This window comes from Strigops habroptila, chromosome 1, assembly GCF_004027225.2.
Source record: "Strigops habroptila isolate Jane chromosome 1, bStrHab1.2.pri, whole genome shotgun sequence".
NCBI classification, from domain to species: Eukaryota; Metazoa; Chordata; class Aves; order Psittaciformes; family Psittacidae; genus Strigops; species Strigops habroptila.
The window spans coordinates 58,745,209-58,758,686 of NC_044277.2; the positions used below are offsets into that span (position 1 = coordinate 58,745,209).

Here is a 13,478-nt window from a genome sequence, read left to right on the forward strand (position 1 = left end):
TTTTTTTGCAGTCCTTTGACTTCAATATTTTATGCCAATGAGTTCCATAGAATATAAAAGATATGGGAAAAAATTTTCATTTGCTAGCCTTCTTTATAATTTTCTGTTGTTTGTATATGTTGCAAAAAGAATAAATATGGACAACTTCTTGACAGAAATTAACAAATAGTGTTTCTTGTCTTTCAATATTTCTCCTTTTGCCTTTTTTTAAAACTGCCGCATTTTAAAGTATCATTTCTCAGACATCTTACTACATCTCTGTTTATTTTTGTATTGCTTTTCAGACATGACTATTCCTGATCTTTTTAGAAGACAGAAATAGATACAGAGAGATGAGAGTTGAATATGTTGAGCATTATGCATGGTTTTCATCAGATTATATACTAATAGAGCTGCTATCATCATGGGTTTTAAAATACCCAGTTGCAATCCAAACTGTTATGACTGGACAGGAAGCAGAAAATATCAGCGTCATGAGAAATTATGTGCAACTGGATTTTGCCAGATTGATTTTGCCCATAAAGTATAACAAGATGTCTGTTAAATTTGGATTACTCTTTTTACTATACATTGCTCCAAACTCATCAACATGGAATTTCATCTTCACCATAGAAGCTGATTGATTAAATCTTTCCTTCCTATATTGTTCTTGGACATTTCCAATTTAAGCTCTTCTAAATTAGGTTATTTCAATAGTGTATTTTGCCACCTTTCATCTTATTAACCATATTTTCATGAGTACTTAATTACTGTAATAAATTCTTTACAATAAAGGGCTTTCTGGCACTTTCTTGCTAAGAGGAGGAACACCTTTTGGCCTGAAATACTGGACTAGTGTTTAAAAGAAGTCTTTTTTTTTTTTCCCCACACCTTTTCTTTTTAATGATAAAACACATCTCTGTGTTTCAAATCCTTGAAGGTAAAATAGGCTTGCTTCTTCCTAGCCTCACAGGAATGTTAGAAAGATAATTTTATCGATATATGTAAAAGAGACCTGGATCAACATAAGTTGAACAAAAGATACAGCACTAAGTAGTGTGTACTGAACCTATACATTTATGGGGTTTTTTTAAATTTTATTTTTATTGTAGCTCAATTACTAAACTATGAAATAACTTAAATGTTTACCATACATCTGCTTAAATTTCAGACTCAAATGGGAAGAGTGGACAGCCATAAATTTTCTTTAAAGGGTTTGTCTGAGTCCATGATTTATAATCACCTCTTTACTTCTGGCTTCAGTCAGGATACCTAACTTTAGAGTGGGATTCAGAGCCCTTGGTCATTTGGCTGTGATTTTTTTTCCTAAACAAAACATTTACTATCCATGAGTCTCCTGAAGTTTTTTATGAAATATATTTTAATAACTCAGTACTAGACTTGGAAAGACAAACTGGTTTCTAAAAGGGTCTAGTCTAGAACCAGCTAATTCAATTTGAATTAGCTATACACCTTTGGAAATCTCTTTTGGTACTACCTGCATCTTTAGTGAAATAAATATTTCTATAATTACTGGGTCCATCATTTGTAGTTGATAATTCTGTGCAACCAAGCATGGATAGAACAAGAAGCAGTGTTGTATTCTGCATGTATTCACAACTCATGAATGAAGCTTCTTGGTGCTGGTGACTTAACATTCTGTACCTGATTCATCTTTTCTGCTACTAAGCTCTGACAGTATCTAATCTCTATTACTTTCCACTGATTCATTTTTACAATAATCCCTTCAACATCCATTGTGCTAAGACTGATGAAAAGAAACCGCATTAACTTGCTTGTAATACACCTCTAACTTCTCTTTATAACACCTCCACGCCTGCAACTGTCTGCTCTTTAAAAGCTGTGTTTTACAGCTGTTTAGTGTTAATGTTTATTTTTTCTGGTTTTGGTTTGGTTTGGGTTTTTTGGTTGTTTTTTTTTTTTAATCCATTTATTTTTATTTCTTATGAATAATCGGATGGAAAATAATTTTTATACTCACTATATGGATATTTTGTGTATGACTTCCCTTACTGCACTTTGCCTACCTGCGGGTCTCATCCCTGATTAACTTATGACAAATGTAAAAAATTTATATGAAATTCAAAAGCGTTTTTGTTTCCTGTGTTCACATTTTACTCATTTTAAAATATTTTTCTTCTGTCATGTTACAGCATTTTAAGTTCTATTTGTTCTCTGAATATCATGGAATAAATTATATAGTGTTTATTACTAAGTGAATCATGCATACTTACCACCTGAACTAATATATGAATTATTTCAGTAAAAAAAAAAAAAATCAAGTATTTTCCAGTATTTTTTGGTATGCGCTACAAAATTTTAAAATTAAAAACCAAATCAAAACAAAAATGAAAAAGTGCAGAGAGAGAGCTTCTTTAAATCTCATCTCTTAAAAAGATTTATCATGGTCACATAGGCTTTACCTTCTCTTCACATATAATAAAATAAAACACTTGGGGTTTTTATACAGTGGTGGTCAAATATAAACATTCTTTAGCTGGTCACCTTCTATAATGTAGACGCACTCCCTGTCAGGAGGATACTTGTTGGGGTAATTGGGAGAAGTGAAGATGCCTCCTTCTGCATATTTTGTCCACGTTCCACACTGCACTGGTTTCTGTCCTTCGGACGTAGTTTGCTTGTCTGTGAAATGATCACATTAAGCATCATACAATTAGCTCACAAATTACTATGTCCCTATGACACTTAGAAATCTCTTAGACAATAAAACAGTTCCTCCTGTCAGTGGCCTCACCTTTTTTCTCTTGAGATTATGATCATTCATGGGGCAAAATTAGGCTGTACTTTAGGGGTACGAACACATTATTCTTACTCAAAACATCTTTTTCAAAGCAGACAACAGGTTTTAATGTCTAGGCAAAGACATATTTAGATAGCTTTTTAAATTATAATCTTGTAGGGAAAGCACATGCTCAAGAAACGGGAGACGTGAGTTTCCCACTCATACATCTCAAAAGGATCAACCACATGCTCTATCAGCAAGCTACATGCCTTAATGTAGGAATACATCAGAGTCACAAAATCAAGAAAATTGAGAGAATTATGATAGAATATATAAATTCTTTTAAATTTGTAGCATCTTGACTCTATATTCACCAGACAGAGATAGATGGGAGAATTCCTGGATTCTAGTTGACAGATTATTTTTTTCTTGCTATTTGCTGTCAAATTAATAAATAGCTCTGAGGCCAGGAATCACAGCCCCAACTTTCCTCCTCCTAGATGAATCATCAGAAAGCAGAGTCAGACCTTCTTGTTTGATTCCTGCCTAGCCCTGAAACTCTTGCACTCCTTTCTGCACGTTGGCAGAGAGCCTGGAGACAAAGGTTTGGGTCTGTTCAGGCTGAAGAAGATGAAACATCACTTTCCGGGCATCATGTTTTAAAAAGTAGGCTAAAATAAGATGGTTTCTTCAGGGGGGAGAATACCTACGCTGTTATTAAAAGGAAGGATTGTAGGTTCTAGACCTTGTACAGGTGTCCGAAGAGGACTCCTGTGTTTTGCTGTGAATGAAGTATCTATATTCAAGGAGTGTCCCATTTAACTTAGGCCTCTGATGCGCAGAGATGCGTTGTTTCAGGCTCCCACTTGACAGGCACCTCCCAAGGATGATTTTAATCACCTGAGATCTGCCTTATGCTCTGCAAGCATTCCTCTTTCTTCCTGGTCTCTATTCAAGCTGAGTATGACACAGATCTTAATTTCCTGAAATGAGTTCAGGCCTGCAAGGACCTACCATTCAGACACAAGTTCATACACACGCTGTTCTTAGCAGCTTTCCCTGCTTGGCTCTCACCACGCTTAGCATCCTTGGCTTTAAGAACATCTTTCTATCCCCACCCTGCATAATTGCACCCATGATTCCTAGCTTCAGATTTTGAATCCTACTTCAACAAGCTATCTTAAGTGTAGATAGCTCAGTGTCCGAACTGGCCTCCCCAGTATGAAAGTGGGGGTACTTTACAGTCTTTAGATAGAATCAGGTTGAGTATTTAGTTAGGTCTAGCTGTAGAACAGGTCACCAACTTGTTAAAAAAAAGGTACCACTGGATTTTTCCACTTGTACAGGCACTAATACTCAAAACAAATGAACGAAGGACAGACACTGGCAGTAAGTGAGCTACTAAAAAATTCAAGAGCTAAATTAACAATTCAAATTAATACCTTGGAACCTAATACAATGTCTGAAAAAAATGTCTGAAGTTTACATACCTGTTCCTTTTTTGGTTGCTCCAGACAAATGTAAGATGATTAGACTTGCTACAACTGAAAAAGAAATATGCATTAGATATCACAGTGTGATAGTGCCTGCAATCAAAACAATTGTAAACATATATCTTAGAAGAATACAAATTAAAGAGAATTGTTGTAAAAAAAGTTTCATTTTTATTTGCATCTTAAAATTGCATATTTTGTATAAACAAGTTTCTTTGTGATCTTTCCTTGTAGGTATTTATCTTTGTAAATGTATCCACATAAAGAGGAGCTCTTTTGGGCACTGATGTTTCTCTCCCCCCCCCCTTTTTTTTTTTTAGTATTAGAGAAAAACACTTTATCAATATTTATTTATATAATCATAGCTTGGGAATAATACAAAAGTACCTGCTTTTAACAGACAGAGGCCTGCTAAGTTTCAGTGCCACTGGACTCACTAACGTCTCTCACTATGGCATAATAAAATTTGAAAATAAGCGCTGGGAGTATGAAAAAAGTTAGGGGTTGGGTTCTTCACATCTATCAACGCATTTGCAAATCCTGAGTGAAGTAAATCATTGTGTGTGCTTAACAGTCTCATTAATCTAGTTTGTTTGATGTGTCGAGAGGGTGTTGCTTTCTGCTGCAGGGAAGCCGCAGCCCATTTTGCAAAGAGAAATCACTTATCTCTAACCATGATAGGGTAGCTATGCCTCTTGGGAACAAATGTGACCTTTCTGAGATGGACTTCAACCTGGACATAATTCCTTAGTTTCTGGGAGTTTCTAAATAAAACATTTTAACTAGAAAAGGCTAAGAGACAAACACTTAGGCCAGTCATAACAAGACTGCTTTGGAAAATCGAAGTGACTAGCTAGCTATCTGATGAAGAAATCATGCACTGATTATAGCATTTTCTTGTCATCACCCATATCTTCTTTGGCTTTTGTGGAGAAAGTGGGATAGCAAAAGTATAAAAGAACAGATACGTTAGTTCTTGGAGTGCTTGGGGTTTTGACCCTAGCTAGTTTGGCATTAAGGCCAGGCATACTGAAATTAAAGTGGAGATGAAGTTGTGTGTTTATTCCAAGCATTTTGGATCGATCAGCTGCCATTTGTATTGTTGACTATGATGAGGAATTGATGGACCTGTGGTCTTTAACAAATGTAACCAAATGGCATGCTTTCCTCTTCTTACCCCCCAGACACACCAAAAGTCACCGTGGGCTAGCAACTAGCTATGTGAATGACCCTTTCAAAGATGGTGGTTTCATGATTTCAGCTTTTACATTGCAAATTGTATGCAATTATTACCCTGAAGGAAGCCAGTCTCTGTATTTCCAGTATTCCAATAGCACTGGAATCTCTATTTCTATGCCTTTGACCCATCCCGTGTGACAGGGTTTGAGGCATGGATGATGGCTATCTTATTAAGCAGGGAAAGGCTTTAGTTCTGGGAAAATGAAGACTTGGCAGCATATTCACTATTTCTTGGTCAGGCTCACAGCCCCTGTGTCTTTTTGAATCCCTCAGCTAACAGAGACGGATGTTGGCAGAGATGGTAGTCAAAAACTTCTGTATTGGGGACATTCAGCAAGAACACTACATCTTCTACTCGGATCTGAATGCTGCCCAGCCATTCATGCCCTTACTCTCCTCAGGGATGGATTCTGGAAATATGTGCTGGCTGGGACTCTGCTCACCAGCTGTGTCAGAATATGAAGGCAATGCAGGATTCGCCCATTTGAGAAGTTGCTCATTTACTTTAGCTGTGTTTCATGCAGTGAACATACTGTATCTATGCCTGTAAACCTCACTAGTCAGAACCTAATTTCTCAATGGTATAAGGTGGATTGGTGTTAAAATATGGATCCAGCTGATGCTGTTCTTCCTGCCAACAAATTTATGGGAGCTAGAATAGGACGCACAGCAGCCAAACAAAACCCATGTGAGAAATATTTCTTCTTAGGCAATGAATAACAATTCACATCTGATTCTTACAGGTTCATTTCAAACATCTTTATCTATTAGCTCTCACCTCCTTTTCTATATGGAAAAAAAAAAAAATCATAGAAGAGAGTTGGTCCAACTCACAGATATATTATTACCAAGATGACAGAAAAAACACAGGTCTTTTCAATTCCAGCTGTAACCACTAGAAAAGATGCTTCCAAGACACAGAGTGATGCTATTCCAAAACAGGGAGCTATGCTTACATATCATCATGTCACTACTGATTATTAATAAGGAGTCAAAATAATCTTGATAACAAAATCTATTAGATGAGACTAAGAAATTAGTTTTTTTCTGGACATATAATACCTAACATTTGGATAGATGAAATGAAATACTTCTCCCATACTTCGATAAGAGAGAAAGCCTTCTGATTCAGTGGCATTAAAACCAGCATCACCAAAATCTGTATAGCGCCAGAAAGTAATTAAAATTCCTGGCCTTATGGGAAACAGATAGTGCAGTATTTTTTACTTAAGGCAAGGCAGGCAATTTTATTCTATGACCTCTTGTCTTTTTCTTTCTCAAGACACAGGAAAAGAACAGTGCTTCTCACAGAGAAGGGAAAAAAAAAAAAAAAAAGACCCCAAAGAGACCAACCATGCAATCTTCACTCATTAAAAACTGTCACTTGGGAAGCTTTGGCAGTAGGGAAACAATATTGTGATTGTTTGGGTTAGGGAATTATTTTAAAGAAGTTACCACTAAATTTCCTATTGCATTCTCTCTTGTCTTCCTCCTCCCCCTTTCCCTCCTAATCACGGGTTTAATTATAATCATGCTTTCTAGTGCCACTCTGATTATGCACCTTTGCATCTTTTTGGATCTATGTGTTTTTCCATTACACATTAAGAGATTTACCTTTTGGCCAGGAAGCTTTTTGAAGGCTGCGACTTGGCATAGACACAGCTTAGCGTAGGGCAGAGTTGTTGGACAAGCACTACCTGGCCATGGCGCTGCTGTTGTACAGGTGTGGGCACAGAGAGGTGCTGGAAGGAACCGTGGCCAGCCAACCCCCTTCAGCAGAGCTGACACTCTGCAAAACTGAGGAGGGAAAGGGGGTCCCAACCACGTAGCGTGGGGCCCCCGGGGGTCTTCGACGAATGACTGTTATATTTCGGTGTCTCCCCGCTGCTCCTGGAGGATTTCTCCCCGGGCGGCCGCATCCGGCCCGCCGGGATCCGGGATGCGGGATCCGTGGCCGCTGTGGCCGCCCCTGCCGCGGCACTCGGCGCTGCCCCGCGCCCACTCTCCCCATGGCAGCCGGCCCCGGCTACGGCTGCACCGCACCCCCGCGGACGGCAGGGGCCGTTGCCCCTCGCTCCCCTGTCACGCTGAAAGCCATCAGGCGCGTCGCGCCCCGGTGGAACCCCCATCCCGCGGGAGCGTGCCACCCGTCCCGCAGCGCTGACAGACACCGGCTCCCTCCTGCTGCACCGCAGGGCGTTGGGGAAGGGGTGCTGCGTGTGCGGGGGGGAATCTACCCCGACGCCGCGGCGGTCTGGGCGTCCCGTTACGCTAGTTGGGGAGGCAGCGCAGGGCAGGAGCCCGAGCGCGGCGGCGGCGGAGCTCGGCCGGGGGAGGACGGGAAGTGTGGCATACTCACTGTGAAAGAAGCTGCGCCCATGGGTCATGTCTGTTCCTTACACAAGGGGCTTCGGTCTCCACTAATTCCATTTAGATACGGGAGGACTTCCAGTGGCGGGGAGAGGATGGAAGTAGGAAAAGAAGAAGAAATAATAAAAAAAATAAAAAAACCCTAAGCCCACACACAGCAGAGCGGAGCAGCTCTTCCTCTCCTTCGCTCTCTCTCACCGCCTTCAAATAATTACCGCCGGCTCAATCCCATCGCACCCGAGCTCTCATCAGCACCACCATGAGCGTTGCATCGCGGCGGCGGGCACGGCTGCGGCGGCAGCCCGCGCATCCAGGTGCCGGCGGGCGGCGGCGGCGGCAGCAGCGGGGCGAGCAGAGCCCCTAGTCTCCAGTTTCATACAAAACCAAAAGCAGATCGAAGCATTTCCTGCAGGACTCCGAGCCCAGCGACTTCCAGCCCTTCGGCTTCTTTTGATGCATTGAAGAAGGGATTAATGGGTCCGTCATCAGCTCCTGTGCTTGCTTCTCTGAAGCGGTGGGGGCGGGCGGGAGGGAACCCAAAGAGGAGGGGTGGGGGGAAGAAAGATTTATCAAATAGGGGATTTAGTCATATTTGTGTGCAATGCGATCCTTATTAGAGAAGAAATCCTTTAAAATCTAACAAATCCATTTTTGCAAACCTTCTTCCTGCGCGTAGCATAGTATCAAGAGGTAGCAGTGGCAAGAGGCTGAAAACACATTGCACCGTCTGAAATCCTCTCGGGAATGGATGAAGCGAGATAGAGATGGATGAGGATAGCGAGATGTCCCCACACTTCTCCAGTCCAGGGTGAGAAGCAGAAGAAAACCCTGGAGACTCTTCAGTTCATTCAGTTCAGGGGCAGGGGAAGAGGAGGGAAAGGGCGGGAGGGTGGCGGTGGTGGGGAAAGAATGATTTCAAAACTGCGAAAGGATGAGTAAGAGGAGAGGGATCGTTTCCCCTCCCCTAATCAGTTCGTGGATCAGACAAAACGCTCATGAGTTCCTCCTTGAACTGCACCTGCCAAAAGGAAATTGAAAAGATTTTCCCTCTTGAGAGGCAACTTCTCAATTTACACACACACGCACAGACACGCACACTCACACGCACACACACACACGCACGCAAAAAAGGAAACAATAAAAGTTTAGCTGCTAATCCTAATGATTGTCTCTTCCAATCAGCCCAGACACGGCAGCAAAATCTCTCCTTTCTCTCACCCCTCCCTTTCTCAGGCTTATCTTCCTCTCCGGCTTCCCGGCACCCCACCTCAAACACCCATCCCTTTGGCGAGGTTGCAGAGGGATGTGGGCCAGGGCGGAAAGGGGAGAGTAGAGTATGGAAAACATATAGATCAGAGTACTGGTAGAAACTGAAATTATCTCAGTGGAAAAAACAAGAGAGGTGGGGGAGTGGACGGACGGAAAGGGCAGTGTCCCCTCTTGGCCCCGGGAGCTGGCCCTGCAGAGCCGCGGTAGCCGGCAGCTGCCTCCCGCGGCAGGGGGAGGGCGGCGGGGATGGGCAGGGGGAAGGGAAGATTCGTGCCACACAAGTGTGAGGGGAGTAGGGTGGGATCCCCCCGGTCCTCTGCACCGCTGCTGCAGCTCCGAGGCCGGGGAAGAGCCGGAGCAGGAGATCCGCCCCCCGCGGGGACTGGGAGCACAGCCGGGGGCCCCGGGGCTCAGCCAGACCCTTCCCGGCTCCCCACGCCTTAGCCGGCATCCCGGGGCGGGGGAGCCTCCGCTCCTCCTCACACGCACCTGATGCACATGCAGTTTGCTACGAGCAAAGTGCGCTTGGAAGCGCGCAGCCTGGGCGGGGGGGTTAGGAAGGTGTGTGTGTGTGGAGGCTGTAAATCAATTACGAATAAAATACATCCCGGAATCCACTTCTGCGAGGAAGAGGAGAGGCAAAGGGGGGGCGAGCGCAGGTCAGACAGCGCCCATCGCTGTTCGCTCCACGGCCGGGCGCAGAGGGGCGGTGCGCGCCCGCGGAGTAGGGGCCGCGTCCCCAGACGGGATCTGACGGCTACCTGGTGGGCAGTAATAACGCTGTCGGGCGACCTGTTGTCTTTAGGGCAGCTTTTTCAGGAGGTGGGTGCCTTCACTCCCTTTGGGGCGCCCCTGAACAGCACAACTACTATTCCAGGAGGTGAACAAAGAGGAAGCCTAGATTTTTCTTTTCTTTTTTTCTTTTTTTTGGTAAATAACCGTGTTTAATAAAGAACCTCAGAGGGTTTTTTCATGCTGTGAATTGTTTGCTCTATACTATAGCAAGAATGCATCTGCCATAGATGATTACAAATGCAGCCAGTCAGCAATAGCAGCATGCCTATTAGGGTAAGTCTGAGGTGATCTTGGCTAGCAGAATTCATCCATTCAAGCGGCCAGGCAGCCATCACCCCAGCCAGTCAGGCTTTGAGCATCTAAAAATCCTGATGAGTGAGAAGGGCACAGGATTCAGCTACAGGGCTCTGCAGTGAGCTCCTTATAATAAGGAATATAGAAGATATAAGACTTCATAAAAGGATTCACCTATGTTTTGTGTAATCTGTCTTGCCATTAGCAACATCAAGTCTGCAGCTGTTAATCTTAATACACTGTCCTATGCTGCTTTCTAGCCCTCTCAGCACTTTCTTTGACCTTCCCTACTCTCTCCCGCCTCAAGTTAAAGAACTTTATTTGTGCAGTAATTGAAAGTCGCCTGACTTATCCATACTATAAACTTCTATAATACAGATGTGCAGTCTGCCTTAGTCAAGCAACAGTAGACTAACTGAAAGAGGATAGTGTAGAAAATAGTTATAGGAGTGTTTAGAGACAGTCAGATGTTTCTTCTGCAGGATGATGCAGACATACATGTGGGTAAGCTTCAAGTTATAGTTATTTAAAAAAAAAAGGGTTATAGAACAAGTAGGCACAAACCAGCTGATTTTGCTGTTCTGGGAGAATGTGCATCATACAGCATCAAGCTTCAAGATTTTTTCTTTTATGAAATAGGGTGGTTTTGTCTTTAAAGATCTTAGATCTCTTACGATTTGCACTCTTAATTTTGAGGACACCATTGTAATAGTATTGACAAATAAACATGCGGTACATAGCAGATACCCTTAAAATATGCCAAAATATAATCAGTCACCATCATTATAGAGTGAGACATCCGCAAAATAGCTGAGGAATGGCCACAGTGGCCGTTGCATGTTCTGCTAATGAGACACTAGGGGAATATCTTGGGATCTACGTAGATGGATACTAAAAGCTCGTTTGAATGTGTTTCTAAGCAAGTGCGTAAGTTTGTAAGTTAAGATACTAGTCAAAACCACATTTTGCTTCAATAGATTTCTCTCCTGTAGAGAGTTTGAAATTTTGAACTTCATGCAACTATTGAAGTCTTCACCATCACTTTTTTTTCATTATGTCTCATTTTGTTGCAAAATCTGCTTTTGTGAGTTATACTAAAAGCTGTTTCTGAAAAGGTAGTAGCTTGCCAGCCAGCAGGTGCCTTTCACTACCCTTGTTTTGTATAGGTAAATATTTATACACTTAGTTTGCATTTCTTTTGTCCTTAACTAACCAATAACCATATCCCTAGATTTCTACTAGGCAGTAAAATAAAAGCGGGGAGAAAGAGATTAACATCTAATAAAATGTGAAATGTAAAAAACAAAAAAAACAACCAACCAACCAACCAAACAAACAAAAAAAACCCAGAAAAGAATAGTGACCAGAAACAATTGTCTCAAATGACAGCTTAGTGTTTTTCAAAATCCTTTAGATTTTACTTTGTAAGAGTCCTGTTGATTTTTAAATGGGTATAAGTTTCTTTGTTTTAAGTTTTGCATTTTCCTTAGACTAAGAACATTGCCTTACTTTATGATGTGGAATGGCAGTTATGCTTTCATATTAGAAATGTACTTTTATTAGTTCTTCGTTGGATGTCAGATGAAATCTTATTTTTAAAAATAAGCAAGACAACCAAACACAATTATGTTCCTTGATTCAGTACATACAATGTTATTCTTTGTATTTTTAAACCATCCATTACATGGAAATCTTTTCATATAGTCCACTTTTGTCAGCCTCTCTCTTTCACTTTCACAGCTGAATTTTTCTATTGATTTTTATGGGAGTTTATTTGAACCCAGAATGTTTTATTCAGCAAGATGTGAAGCACTTCCTTCCTGTGGCCTAGCATCTTTAGGCTAACCTAAGACACTGATCAGCCTGAGGATGGTTAGCATGGAAGAAAGGAGACCAACCACTTGGAGAGCAATTTAAGCACTATGGAATGTTTTCTAAAGAAGATTTCAAAATAAAAAGAAGACAAATATGAAAATATTTCTAACAGTTTTGTCAGAGACAGTAATGTACAGTCTCCTGTTGAGAGCTAAGTGAAGGACTGGACACTAACAAACAGAAGAAAAGCTTTGCCTCTGAACTGTCTTATGCTGCTGTTTAAATCACGAGAAAAGAAGATTAAGTCTGCCTTGGTTTCCCCCTTTCTGTGGTTAATCTATGAGAAATAGCAGAAGTAAGTTCTGGGCTACTAGCTGGTGGCTCTGCCTGAGAAGGGACGTTGGACCAGATCACCTCTGGAGGTCCCTTCCCACCTCAACCATTCCATGATTCTGTGATTCTGTAAGCAATGGGGGACAATAGAGCAGAAAGGAGGGGAACAGTTTTGTTTTTATGGTTAGTGAGAAAAATAAGCTCCTTAACATTCAGGATTTAATTAGCTTGTTTTCATTTGTTACATACAATAGAATTAGACAACGTATCTGAATTATTTTCTCCTTAAAACAGAGGAAGTTACTTGGTCTCAGTTAAAATGGTAAAATATTTAGTCACAGTTACAAATTCCCCAACATGGAGGCATATTAGGTAAATTTCCCCTGAACCTTTCTCCATTGAAATCTTGTGAAAACAGAGTCTGTCAAGTATTTACCTTTTCTTGGCCACTCTGGATAGTCTTGTCCTCTCACTGCTCTTCCATTGACTACTGTTCCGACTATGCCCTTAATAGCTAAGTGAATTAAGTCCTCTTTGTGTAGATAAAGGCTCAAAGCATTCTAAGTAACCACAAGTTACTCGTACATTCCTACCGAAGGACTCTTTGAACTGGAAGAACCAGCAACGTTATGAAATGGAGGAGACATTGGCTTCCTGATTTATGGAGAGCAATCTACAATATCGGAGGGTGGGAAAGAAGAAATGAGAAAGTGACATTTCACTTCACTTTCTTGAAAAACAGCGTGGATTCTGTGCTGATGTATGTAACTGCAGATGCACTTTTTGTCACAATCTGAGAATGGTTTTTGTTGCTAGAATGTAGCAAATCCAAATTACAGGCTCAGAAAAATACAGCTATACACAGTATGACATTTGGAAGCACTAAAATGAATCACCAAGCCAATCAGAACATCTATGTTCGTGTTTTAGTTCAGTTAAGAGTGTGGCTTTGAAGTGAATATGCCAATTGCCCCCACTTACCACATTTTGGATTGCAAACTGGAGCAGTCTTTGAGTGTGAGCTCTTTTACTTATGGATGAAACTAAGCTGAGAGATGTGTTCCAGGAGCAGCCTGTTTTCCAGCTTCTAAAGGGCATGCAGTCCACATGAACAAGGTAAAACCAAT

At 41.6% G+C, this 13,478-nt stretch overlaps 1 protein-coding gene across 4 annotated transcripts in view; it reads right to left on the reverse strand.

Moving 5' to 3' along the window:
* The window catches only part of NETO1 (neuropilin and tolloid like 1), a 66,079-nt gene extending 57,188 nt beyond the window's left edge, over positions 1-8,891 (reverse strand). For 3 of the 4 annotated variants that reach the window (XM_030506469.1, XM_030506478.1, XM_030506483.1), the window contains exons 1-3: positions 7,835-8,891; positions 4,234-4,287; positions 2,506-2,643 (exon numbers count right to left, since the gene is read on the reverse strand). In XM_030506469.1, coding sequence (XP_030362329.1) covers positions 2,506-2,643; positions 4,234-4,287; positions 7,835-7,862 — 220 coding nt within the window. In that variant the 5' untranslated portion in view covers positions 7,863-8,891. The remainder of the gene's footprint in view (positions 1-2,505; positions 2,644-4,233; positions 4,288-7,834) is intronic. The other variant, XM_030506460.1, reaches the window with a different exon arrangement.
* Between the last annotated feature and the right edge of the window lie 4,587 nt (positions 8,892-13,478).